Here is a 13,548-nt window from a genome sequence, read left to right as displayed (position 1 = left end):
CTTTTACTTTTTGTACACCAGCTTCAAACAATCTGAAAATACAATATTTTGTGTTATGGAACATATATTTGACAGTGGTTTAGATGGTACAATGATTATCTACACTATACCTCGTTTTGTCACATAAACTGAAATTTAAGCAACATTTTTACAACCAGGAAATGGCAGAGCGATTTATGCATAGTGCACATTTAATTGTGCATTGTCAACCATGTTATATTGTGTTGGAGACATTTTTATTATAATTGTGTTTTTAATGGTTATTAGAAAAGTGTTATTATTTGGTAGGCGGTAGTTCCCGTGACGATATTGTCTCATGCATAACCTACGCCACTCCCTTCTTCAAACCTAGAGGACCGCTAGTGAAGAGCGCGGTTCAGTTAGTTACATGTGGGAGAGAAGAGACAGCGCTGGGAAACATACTGGACTTCAATGACAAGGAACTTTTTCAGCATTCTGACATTGCCTTAACAGTATGGTCTACAACAGTAGCTTATGATCCGCACTTGAATTTGTGAAGGAATTAGGCAATCTATTGGCTAGCATATTGAGTCCTCAACTTCGGTATTTGTTGCATAGTAATTCACTGACTGGTAACTATCGGCTACTGGGAAATCGGCGACTTAAAGAGGAACCAAAATATCAAGTAAGGCACAGTTAATTAATGTTCTCTTCTAAATGTTTGAATTATAGCCTACTATTTAGAGCAGTACGCGCTTTCAAGATAAGTGCAACATTCTAGAATATTTGTAGTCCATGTTTAAGAACTCAAGGGGCTAATTTTTGTGGTATTTTATGGGGATTCCTGGAGTCCACATAAAACATGACTAAACATAACATGAATAAACAAGAACAGCTCAAGTACAAAACGAAATGCATTTTAAAACGGCACACATAGTCGACATACAGTATAAATACAGACACAGCTGTCTGTGTGTCACCTGGCCAGATATGTTTGCTGCATGTCTTTCTTAGTGAAAAAACAACTAATGTGTATATATATTTTTGCCTTATTTGTTATTTTTTTCATCCAGGCTGTATAGCTTATATGCATATATTTGTTTTTAGTTAAAGATTTCAAGTTTTAAAAAAAATTAAAAAAAAGAGAAAACAAACTCTCATATTTGAGCAATTCTGGCATGCATAAATAATGTATTGGAAGGCCCTCTAGAGTAATCTGTGCAACTGCTTTTCTAAAGAAATCAACCAGGATTTCCTCCCGGTGATGCAAGCCCCAGCGCGCCCAGTTTGGAACTGGTTCAACGCTGTGACTCACATTGCGTCGGTGGCTTCGTAGAGTAGGTTGTTAGGCAATACTCCCAGAGGCATGCAATCGAAGGACTGAGATTTGGGTGTCAAAAACAGACTTCACACCTTTTTATAGGATAATTCATCTACATTGATGTTCAGGCAATGGATGAAATTCAGCAGGTTCGCGTTTTTCCTCATGAATCTTGCTCTGAAGGCAGCTCTGCATTTCCACGTCATTTCACTAACAAACGTTAAATATCGTGACGTTGAATCAACGTGGGAAAATGGTTGGATTTGAAGAAGGCATCAACATAAGGGAATTTCATAGGTTAAAGGGGGACTTTTAATCTAAATCCAATGACATGGTAAAATGTGAAGTTGATTTTGCTTTTAATTCACTTTAGTTGACAACTCAACCAAATGTAAATCAAACCTAGATGTTGAACTGACATGTGGGTGGTCACTAGCTGACAGCCACAAAGTTATACAATCGGATTAGAAACCTAACCCTAACCACACTGATAACCCAAATGCCTAACCCTAACCTTAAATGAAGACCGAAAAGCACCTTTTTGTATTCGTACATTTTTACAATATAGTACATTTTTAACTTGCAGCTGGCCTATCTAAGGGGAAAGTCGCGCAATGTGTCAACCTGCTGAAATTCAAGCAGTACTCAAAATGAGATGAGCGATTTGATTTGGCCACTGATCTATGTGAATACCCATTATGTGCTTTATCAAATCTGGACCACATTTGTTTATCAAATCTTGATGGTTTTCCATTTGACTAGTGATTAACATTAATTTATTTTCTGGTCATTTGAAATTTGTGATACGCCTACCACCATATGTTGTTATTGTCATTGGCAGAGTACAACTTGTTTTGATATGTGATCTAATGAATGAGGCATGTGTACCAGCACGGGCTGTGATGGAGAGGAAACACTTTTTTCATTTTTTTTTTCCATTTAGGGCCGATCATGCCCAATGCTTCCTTCTCATCATTATATTGATGGCAGTTTGATAACACACACACACACACACACACAGAGGTTGTTATATCACATTGAATAACACCTAGTCCAGTTGTTATTGCTCAGTGGCCTAACTCATCCCTATGGATTGTCTAGGAATAGGTCTCTCAGCTGCAGGTGGCCACTTGGCTGAGTAGCTGTCCATCCATGGTACTTTATTGTAACCTGGGATGTTATTGTTTTGAACAAGAGAACCAATGAATTAATGGATGCAGTCATTGATCTGTATTTGTTTGGAGTAATGCTTGCAAAGGGTAAGATATTGATGTTTGGTGTGGGTATCAAGTCACCAGACTAGGTAAAAACACTTTCTCATTACTGAGTGAGTCAAATAGGGCAGCAGGTAGCCTAGCGGTTAGAGCATTGGGCCAGTAAATCAAAGGTTGCTAGTTAGAATCCCATAGCCGTGAACATATTCATGGCTCAGTCATGTCCACTGTAGCATTATAAACTCAGGAAAAAAAAGAAAAGTCCCTTTTTCAGGACCATGTCTTTTTAAAGATAATTCATACAAATCCAAATAACTTCACAGATCTTCATTGTAAAGTGTTTAAACACAGTTTCCCATGCTTGTTCAATGAACCATAAACAATTAATCATCATGCACCTATGGAATGGTCGTTAAGACACTAACAGCTTACAGACGGTAGGCACAGTTATGGAAACTTAGGACACTAAAGAGGCCTTTCTACTGACTCTGGAAAAACACCAAAAGAAAGATGCCCAGGGTCCCCTGCTCATCTGCATGAACGTGCCTTAGGAATGCTGCAAGGAGGCATGAGGACTGCAGATGTAGCCAAGGCAATAAATTGCAATGTCCGCACTGTGAGACGCCTAAGACAGAGCTACAGAAGGACAGGACGGACAGCTGATTGTCCTCGCAGTGGCAGACCATGTGTAACAACACCTGCACAGGATCGGTACATTAAAAAATCACACCTGCGGGACAGGTACAGGATGGCAACAACTGCCTGAGTTACACCAGAAACACACAATCCCTCCATCAGTGCTCAGACTGTCTGCAATAGGCTGAGAGAGGCTGGACTGAGGGCTTGTAGGCCTGTTGTCTGGTGAGGACCTGCCTTACATCACCGACAACAACGTCGCCTATGGGCACAAACCCACTGTCGTTGGACCAGACAGGACTGGCAAAAGTGCTCTTCACTGACGAGTCACGGTTTTGTCTCACCAGGGATGATGGTCGGATTCGCGTTTATTGTCAAAGGAATGAGCATTACACCGAGGCCTGTACTCTGGAACGGGATTGATTTGGAGGTGGAGGGTCCGTCATGGTCTGGGGTGGTGTGTCACAGCATCATCGGACTGTGCTTGTTGTCATTGCAGGCAATCTCAACGCTGTGCGTTACAGGGAAGACATCCTCCTCCCTCGTGTGGTACACTTCCTGCAGGCTCATACTGACATGACCCTCCAGCATGACAATGCCACCAGCCATACTGCTTGTTCTGTGTGTGATTTCCTGCAAGACAGGAATGTCAGTGTTCTGCCATGGCCAGCAAAGAGCCCGGATGGGACCTGTAGGCTCGGAGGGCGAGGGCTAGGAAGTTATATTATTAGTAATCATTACACTATTTGAGAAGTGTTTATCTGCCTATCCCTCCCATGTTTTCCAGGGTTGTTAGGTGCACCTGCACACAGCTGACCTTTGGTTTTGTCTATGGATGGAAGGGACTTTTCGTAGCTGGTTAGGAGAACTTACGCAGTTAACAGAATTTAATGTTGCAGGTTAGGAGAATTAGGTTAAGGTTAGGAAAAGGGTTGGGGTTAGATAATTTTATCTTGTCTTCCAATTGGCAAATCAGATCATGACTCCCTACTCCTGCTTGCTGTTTACAAGCATAAACTCAAACGGGAAGTACCCGTGACTTCCTCTGTTAAGAAATGAGAATCCGAGATTATGCCACAAGACTGCTTTGCTAGCGCTGATTGGAATATGTTTAGAAAGTCCGCTGAGTCCGAGCTAAACACCTCCGTCACCGGCTTCATTAGAAAATGCGTCAGCGATATTGTCCCCACGGTGAGAGTTCGCTCCTTCCCCAATCAAAAGCCCTGGATTAACACAGAGGTTGGTGCTAAACTAAAGGAGAGGGCTACCTCACCCAGAGCTATCGTATACAACCCTGAGACTACAGTTGCGGACAAGAATAAGTACAATAATTCCTGCAACGACCTCCGCAGAGTTATCAAACAAGCAAAAGGACACTATGGGAATAAGGTGAAATCATATTACACAGGCTCTGACGCCTGCCGCATGTGGCAGGGGCTACAGACCATTACCGTTTATGAAGAAGGACCCAGCCGCATTTTATGCCCCTTTGATGATGACAACATCATCATCATGCCGAGTTTGACGGCCGTCACCGACCAAGAGAATGAGCGATCTCGCTCTCCGAGGCAGATGTGAGAGAGGTCTTTAATCAGGCCAAAACCCGCAAGGCCGCGGGGCCCGGCGGTATTCCAGGTCGCGTTCTCAGAGCATACGCAGAATAGCTGGCATATTCAGTCAATTTCAACCTCCTTATCCCAGTCTAATCCCCACATGTTTTAAGATCACCACCATCATTCCTGGCCCCAAGAACTCTAAGGCTTCATGCCTACTTATATGACTACTTATATGACCACTGACTTACAGTGGGGCAAAAAAGTATTGTCAGCCACCAATTGGGGCAAAAAAGTGTTTAGTCAGCCACCAATTGTGCAAGTTCTCCCACTTAAAAAGATGAGGCCTGTGATTTTCATCATAGGTACACTTCAACTATGACAGACAAAATTAGAAAAAAAAAAACAGAAAATTACATTGTAGGATTTTTAATGAATTTACATGCACGTTCTCCTAATCTTTTTAGGTTCTAGATAGCACCCCCCGCCCCCCTTTGCCCTTAATTCGTTGGAGCATGGACTCTACAAAGTGTTGACGCATTCCACAGGGATGTTGGCCCATGTTGACTCCAATGCTTCCATCAGCTGTCTCAAATTGGCCGTATGTCCTTTGAGTGGTGGGACCATTCTTGATGCACACGGGAAACTGTTGAGAGTGAAACACAAACCGGTGTGCCAGGCACCTACTACCATACCCCGTTCTAAGGCCATTAAATCTGTCTTACCCATTCACCCTCTGAATGGCACACATACACAATCCATGTAGCCTAGTGGTTAGAGCGTTGGACTAGTAACCAAAAGGTTGCAAGTTCAAATCCCCAAGCTGACAAGTTACAAATCTGTTGTTCTGGCCCTGAACAGGCAGTTAACCCACTGTTCCTAGGCCGTCATTGAAAATAAGAATTTGTTCTTAACTGACTTGCCTAGTTAAATAAAGGTAAAATACATTTTGAAAAATGTATCAATTGTCTTAAAAATCCTTCTTTAACCTGTCTCCTCCACTTCGTCTACACTGATTTACCAAGGGACATCAATAAGGGATCATAGCTTTCACCTGGTCAGTCTTTCATGGAAAGAGCAGGTGTCCATAATGTTTTGTACACATTGTATATCGTTGTGTTGTCTTCCTAACTGGTCCCTAAGGTTCTCTCTATCTCTGTTCCCTCCCCAGTGAGCGTTATCTCACTCACAGAGGCCATGTGCACCAACTCTCACTCATGAAGACAATGTAAGTATGATTGATGGTGGTGATCTTGAATATGAAATGGAATTAATGTGGCATGGGATTGAACTTTAGCACGTGTGATTTAAAACGCAGGCAGGCACCATGTTTATACAGCATGTAATGTAGGTTAGTGTTTATTCTGTGTTAATGTTATTTACTGTACTGCCTATGTCATCAAAGGAGGGTTGGGGTTGGACTATATAGTGGTTTATGATATGAATGCTATAGTCATAATGGAAATTTAAGTGTGAATGGGGAAGGGAATTGTACTTTTTTTTAAATTACTCAGCAATTGTACATTCAGAAGCTGACAAACCTTCGTACAGCTGCAGGCTCGTTAAACAGTACAGTATCATCCATTCTAATCTTCCATGAGGAAGTTTCTGTGGTGTAGAGATCAGTCAAGCCTGTGCCTGCAGATGAGCAGACAACACCCAGGCCATTACAGCAGAATACTGTGGTCATGGTGTGGTGACTATTACTAAAGGCTCTGACAAAGTTCAGTAAAACCCTCTGTTCTCCTGTCAAATGAGTTTTCAGTGTTGGATTGAGTTAAGATTGCATAGACTGTATGTGTTTTACATATCTTTCTCTCTTTATCTATGTTTCTATCTCTCTACGGGTTCTCTCTTCATACACCCGTATGTACCTCTCTTTCGCTCTCTCCCTCCTTCCCTCTCTTTCTCTATCTCTGCAGGATCCTGTCTGCAATGTTGACATTCCTGGTGCATATTCTCATCATCTCCCACAGTGAGTTGAGTTCCTTTCCCGTTAGAAGAATCTGAACTATCTCACTGCATCCATCCACATTTACCTCCCATGTGGCTCTGCCTGTAGTCACACAATTTCACTATCCCCAGGAAAGCTTTCCTTTAGACTAAAATAATGAACAGCAAACATTTCAGCAGCAATGCCACATGTAATTACATCCGGCAGCAATTTTCTGGAACCTTCACGTGCCAGAACGTACAGAACAGTACACTCATACGCATATATACAGAAAAAAAAGGTCATCTTCCCATACAATCACGCCCCTACTTACAATACAGTCCATTATTGGCAGAATAAAAAGGGCCATTGAGTGTTGCATTTCATTGGTGTGACACTGAGTGATCTAAATAGAAGTATGCCGGTCTCTGTGTTTAGCTGTCTTTGTAATGTTGGACATCATCCAATGTGTTTGGCAATAATCCTTCTACCACACAAGTGAAACACAGACTAGATCGTTCAGCAGGGCATAATGTCTCCTGACCACAAAAATGGCCCATATTCAACCAAATAGACACACACAAATATATTTCCCCCATGAAAAGTAGAAATGAAATTGGAACCGCACACATGATTGCTGCACCACATACCTTTTAATTTGGCTAGTTAGACAACAAATTGATCCTAGAAGGGGATCTTTGTCAGGTTAAGTAGAAGTCCTTTGTGTGTACATGTGGGCAAGCGTGTTTGTGTTATTGAGAACACTCTGTCTTTGGGAATCGGTATACAATAGACATCCCTTTTGTAATGTCTATCCCAAGCCAGCATGCTATGGGGAGACTGGGAGGGTGGATGGGCGACTAATAGGTGGAATGAACCATAGTCTTGTCAGTCACATTGTTTTACCTGGTTGACAAAGAAGCATGTACAGTATGAATCCTTGAGCTGGTAGAAATCCTCTGGTATAGGCTTACCAGAGTTCATTCTAGTAAAGGTCTCTGAACAATATTGTAGCCTTTTTATAATACTTTTACCAACTTCATGAACATCTCTTGATATCTTCACAATTCAGTCTGAAATTAATGTACTAATTTAATTCATATCAATGTCGTCTTTGAATACCATGCTGAGAATCAAACCCACAACTATGGTATTACCAGCACCATATAACCCAGCCACAACTTCTGTCCAGTGTCTGATGTAATTTCCTGTCAACCATGTTTACTTCCCGTTTTTGCCTCAGGTGCTGTGTTGGTGGAGCCTGTGGAAGTATCCCCCCATGGAGACCTTCTAGACCTCCCCTGGCAGACAGAGCTCTGCTGTTCCTCAACCCCAGCCCAACTTCACCACGGAGGAGAGGAAGAAGACACGGGGTCTGCACCATCTGATACGGGACACCCACACACCCTTCAGTGCCTCTTCAGGAACTTCACAAGCACACTAGGACCTCACCCGGAGTCTGAACTCAGCAGAGGTAAGCGTCCTGCTCTGTTTTACTGACATGACATCACAGAAGGCTGGAAACAATTTGTTTGACGTATTTACCACTCCATTGATTCTGCTCCAGTCATTACCACCAGCCTGTTCTCCCTAATTAAGGTGCCACCAACCTCCTGTGCATGATATTTACTGTGTGAGAGTTCTGTCTTTCTACTGCCCTGGGACCATATTCACAAAGCAAGATGCTGACCGAGGATCAAATACCTTTTAAACCATAATGAAAAAGAGCAAGGAATTGATTCTAGATCAGCACTCCTATTCTGAGACAATTTGTATATACTGGCCTTGGACAGCTGGATAAATGTGTTTTCATTTATCTGAATGGTGCGTAATAAAACAGCCTGTGACCACTTAACTGCACTGAGGAAGAGAACATTGAGGCTCATTCAATTGAATAGGGGCCAATTAACTGGAGTGATAAGATGGCCTCTGTGCACTTGAGTGTGGTGTTCTTCTCTGTTTGGAGGTGGCGGTGGAAGTGGGAGGTGGTAACACAAACTAAAGATCTGTGTGTGCATCCGTGAATATGTGTGTTTTAACAACAGGAAGCAAAGGCTCAGGGTGAAGGATTTATTCATGAGATCGATAGCTTGGTGGTAGCCTCTGACGTGTGCTAATGCTAATCGATGGATATTAGATGACGCTACCCACAGCCGGTGGCTCTGGCATTTAAAGAGGGGACGTTTTGAAAACGGTCTCATGAATCGTTGACAATAACTGTGCAGAGGTAAAATGGTGTGAGTGGGTGTTACGTTTTCTTCTCCAATGACATGGTGATTCAGCTCAGGTAGACCTGAGGTCCTAAGTGTGAGTAAGAGGGGGAATGGATGATAAACAATGACGTTGGCCAGATTCTAGGGCTTCTTTTTCAGAATATGTTCCAGGGCTTGCTTTGACTGTCCTAATTAGTTGTGGGTTTATTCAGCTGTGTGTGTGTGTGTGTGCTTTGCGTGGGGTTGGTGAGTTCATATATTAGGGTTTACAGTGACCAAACAGACAGAGTATGTGCCTGTGTTGATGCTAATATGCTAAATGAACTTCTCTCCAGCCACCTGTTGGGACATCCTGTGCCGTGTTGATGAGACCTGGGATAATGTAATATGTGATCTAAAGCACCCAGCCACTTCCTCAGACACCTCCATTCCTGGGTCAGTGGCACTTAGCTTGCAGCACTTAACGTGAGTATCCATTTCAATTCAACCTGCTGCTATTGTCTAGAGTTTGTCCTCTCCTCTCCCATCCTGTTTGTTATTCTTGTCTAGTGTTGGCTCAAAGATGTGCCTGAGGCAGTAAGAGCTCAGGTGGGGGTCTGAGGTGTGTGTCCGTGCCTGTCTGTGCATGCAATGTGACTGGCAGAGCGTATGGAGCAGGCTGAGACTGTGATAATTGGCCTTTTGGCCCATCGCATATTTTGCAAATAATTAGGCAAAATATCACAATGGTGTTTTTACTTGTTGTTTTCATTACTTTCATGTGGATTGCACCTAGCCTGGTCCTAGATGTTTGTGATCCTTTCAAACATGGCATGACAAGGAGTTGATAGCACAAACAGATCTGGGACCAGGCTAGGTTGCAACCTGACCTGTGCTTAGTCTATGATTAGCACACTACACTAGCCTCTTATCTTTACTGACTGAAAGTATATTTATTTAAGCTGGGTTTAGGACACAGGGCTAAACGTGGTACATATGGGTGAAGCAGTCCATGTCCTCATCTGGCAAAGTGCATAAATGTCTTGTCTATTTCAGAACACTGCCTGACATTGAGGTTAACTCCACACATGGGACTGACTGTGTGGGAGAGGATTCCATCACCTGTTCTGTTGCTCTCCATGTGGTCAGCAGTATCGTCGTGGTGACAGCCAATGTGTCCAACACCACAGCAGGTCCCCTGGTGATGCTCAGCGTCCCTCCAAGGACGTCTCAGCGTCTCTGTAAGGAGTGTGAATGTACCTGATCTCCCTCTCAACCTCTCTTCTGAAGATGTTAGAGGATGTCAATTGCTTTAATGGCTTATCTATCTGGTCTTCATATTCTGAGGTCAATGCATATCACTTAACATTTACCAAGTACCAGTGTGCTGCCTGGCGAGCTGGCACTGTTTATTATGTAGGCTAGCGGTATCTAGGGAGCCATTTGTACCATGAGGAAACTGGGGAGTTATTTGTTTAGGCTTAAAGACCACATACACACTTGTACAGTATAGTGAGTGTAACGGGCAGCTTCAGTAGGTCTGATACCAGCTGCCCTTTGGGACTTCCAGGCAGGCCAAGATTAGTGTTTACTCTGGTCCCAGGAACCATGGTGATGAGCTGGAGATCTCTCCACTGATGGGAAACGCATACCTTGTTTGCTCAATCTAAGCTCTTTGCGGCCTTGTTGGTCAATGGAACATTGGTTTGATGCAAGTAGAAATTGTGCAAATATTGAGTTTTAAAAGCCTTAAATTAATTGAAGTGTCATTTAATTTAGATCACATGGAACATTATTATAGGTCAGATTTTTTTTATATGAATATGAATTTTTATACTTGCTAAAGGGCCAAAATTCAGTGTTTTGACATGCTTTGTACATCCTCTGACTTCTAGGAAGATTTTAGCACACTTGGTCACCTCCCTGACCAAGGCCCTTCTCCCCCGATTGCTCAGTTTAGCTGGGCGGCCAGCTCGAGGAAGAGTCTTGGTGGTTCCAAACTTCTTCCATTTAATAATGGAGGCCTCTGTGTTCTTGGTTATCTTAAATGCTGCAGAATTATTATTTTTTTCCTTCTCCAGATCTGTGCTTCAACACAATCCTATCTCTGAGCTCTATAGACAATTCCTTTGACCTCATGGCTTCATTTTTGCTCTGACATACGCACCGTCAACCGAGAAAGGTTGCCGACTCCTCATGTAGCCTATTACCGGCAACTTCAAGAGAGTAATGGCAGAATCTGCGAAAGCTAGCAGGAGCGGGAGGAAAATAATTGGGTCAGGTTTTTTTCTTCCGGTTATCTAGATCTCTGGCCACCTCTTGAGATGTTTGTCTTACTTCATCAAACCATAAGCTTAAAGCATCAGACAAGCTCAATGCATATAATTTTTATTCAAACACATAGGGTGTATCTCTATATGGAAAAATACACGTTGAAACATTTCGACCAATCAATTGGTCGAAAGAACAGATTACTTTCGGTTGACTAAGATATTGTTTTTGTCGGGGACAGCCCTATAATTATCACACTTTTCTGTTTTATAAGATGGGTTACAAATAACGCCCCTGTCAAGTCAATCACTGGTAAACACGAACCTCAAAATGAACAAAGCATTTTAAATACCAGGAAGATGCATCTCACTGTCAAATACTGTAATATATGTTAAAATTCCAGGAAGAAATTGCGAAAGGGTGTCTTCTACTCTGCCTTGGTACTGGGTTGCATTTTCAGTTATTTGAATTAAATTGAGGTATTGTTACGTCCGTTGAATGAATGAAACCAAAGCGCAGCGTGGAAAGTGTTCCTGATCTATTGATTTTACATGACAGATACCTTTAAAAAAAAAAAAAAAAAAGTAGGGACCTGTATCAGAAAACCAGTCAGTATCTAGTGTGACCACCATTTTCCTCTTGCAGTGCAGCACATCTCTTTTGTATAGAGTTGATCAGGCTGTTTGTGGCCTGTAGAATGTTGTCCCACTCCTCTTTGGCTGTGCGAAGTTGCTGGATATTGGCAGGAACTGGAACATGCTGTCGTGCACGTCGATCCAGAGCATCCCAATGGGAGACAACTGGAGATTATGCAGCCCATGGTAGAACTGGGAGATGTTCAGCTTCCTGGAATTGCGTGCAGATCCTTGCTAAAAGGAGCGGTGTATTCTCATGCTGAAACATGAGGTGATGGCGGCGGATGAATGACACAGCAAAGGGCCTCAGGATCTCGTCACGGTATCTCTGCGCATTTAAATTGCCATCGATAAAATGCACTCGTGTTCGTTGTCTGTAGCTTATGCCTGCCTGTAACCTAACCCCACCACCACTATGGGGCACTCTGTTCAAAACGTTGATATCAGTAAACCGCTCGCCCACATGACACCGACACACGTGGTCTGCGGTTGTGAGGGCGGTTGGACGTACTACCAAATTCTCTAAAATGACATTGGAGGCGGCTTATGGTAGAGAAATTAACATTCACGTCTCTGGCAACAGCTCTGGTGGACATTCCTACAGGCAGCATGCCAATTGCACGTTCCCTCAACTTGAGACCTCTGGAATTGTGTTGTGTGATAAAACTGCACAGTTTAGGGTAGCCTTTTATTGTCCCCAGGTGCACCTGTTTAATCCCACCTGTCAATTGGATGAATTATCTTGGCAAAGGAGAAATGCTCACTAACGGATATAAACAAATGTGTGCATGAAATTTGAGTGAAATAAGCTTTTTGTCCATATGGAACATTTCTGTGATCTTTTATTTCAGCTCTTGAAACTAGGACTAACACTTTATATGTTGCGTTTATATTTTAGTTCAGTGTATTAACAGTATTGCACTTTTCATGTAGCCTACTTTTGTCCAGCTAATAGCCTAACCACCGATCAAGCAACATTACGGACTAAACTTTCAAATCATGTTGCTACAAAATACTGGTCAAATTAAGATCCGACATTGGATGCCATGATGACGATTATTAATAATTTATTTTGTTTACCTTTTATTTAACTAGGCAAGTCAGTTAAGAACAAATTCTAGGCTACCTGCCACCACCTCTCTAACCACTAGGCAACCTGCCGCCCCCTCTCTAACCACTTGGCTACCTGCCTCTAACCACTAAGCTACCTGCCACCCCCTCTCTAACCACTTGGCTACCTGCCACCCCCTCTCTAACCACTTGGCTACCTGCCACCCCCTCTCTAACCACTAGGCTACCTGCCACCCCCTCTCTAACCACTAGGCAACCTGCCACCCCCTCTCTAACCACTTGGCTACCTGCCACCCCCTCTCTAACCACTAGGCTACCTGCCTCTAACCACTAGGCAACCTGCCACCCCCTCTCTAACCACTTGGCTACCTGCCACCCCCTCTCTAACCACTTGGCTACCTGCCACCCCCTCTCTAACCACTAGGCAACCTGCCGCCCCCTCTCTAACCACTTGGCTACCTGCCTCTAACCACTAGGCAACCTGCTGCCCATAATGACGACGATAATGGTGTTTCATAGTTTGGAGGATGATGAAGATGATTATGATTTGCTTGTGTTGTACAGGGAAACCAAGCCCACCACTGAACCTAACACACACCCAGACCACAGAGGGAGAGTTGATTCTGAGCTGGAGCGACCCACAGCCCCATGCCAGCCCTGTCCAACTGAGCTATGAGGTCCGATACAATACCTCCCAAAGTACCTCTCACCCCAACTGGCTGGTAAGAACACACTGGCCTCCAAGCAAACACAACATCTAA

At 43.2% G+C, this 13,548-nt stretch overlaps 1 protein-coding gene across 3 annotated transcripts in view; it reads left to right on the top strand.

Annotated features, from left to right (window-relative positions):
• lepr (leptin receptor) overlaps positions 1-13,548 on the top strand; it is an 80,203-nt gene that overhangs the window by 35,679 nt on the left and 30,976 nt on the right. For 2 of the 3 annotated variants that reach the window (XM_021604608.3, XM_090236206.1), the window contains exons 2-7: positions 5,857-5,913; positions 6,608-6,660; positions 7,862-8,092; positions 9,167-9,296; positions 9,867-10,051; positions 13,352-13,509. In XM_021604608.3, coding sequence (XP_021460283.3) covers positions 5,903-5,913; positions 6,608-6,660; positions 7,862-8,092; positions 9,167-9,296; positions 9,867-10,051; positions 13,352-13,509 — 768 coding nt within the window. In that variant the 5' untranslated portion in view covers positions 5,857-5,902. Of the gene's footprint in view, positions 1-344; positions 647-5,856; positions 5,914-6,607; positions 6,661-7,861; positions 8,093-9,166; positions 9,297-9,866; positions 10,052-13,351; positions 13,510-13,548 lie in introns of those variants that run through there. The other variant, XM_021604607.3, reaches the window with a different exon arrangement.

Source organism: Oncorhynchus mykiss, chromosome 5 (assembly GCF_057628025.1).
Source record: "Oncorhynchus mykiss isolate SJ-2025 chromosome 5, ASM5762802v1, whole genome shotgun sequence".
NCBI classification, from domain to species: domain Eukaryota; kingdom Metazoa; phylum Chordata; class Actinopteri; order Salmoniformes; family Salmonidae; genus Oncorhynchus; species Oncorhynchus mykiss.
This window is presented reverse-complemented; position numbering and strand designations above follow the sequence as displayed.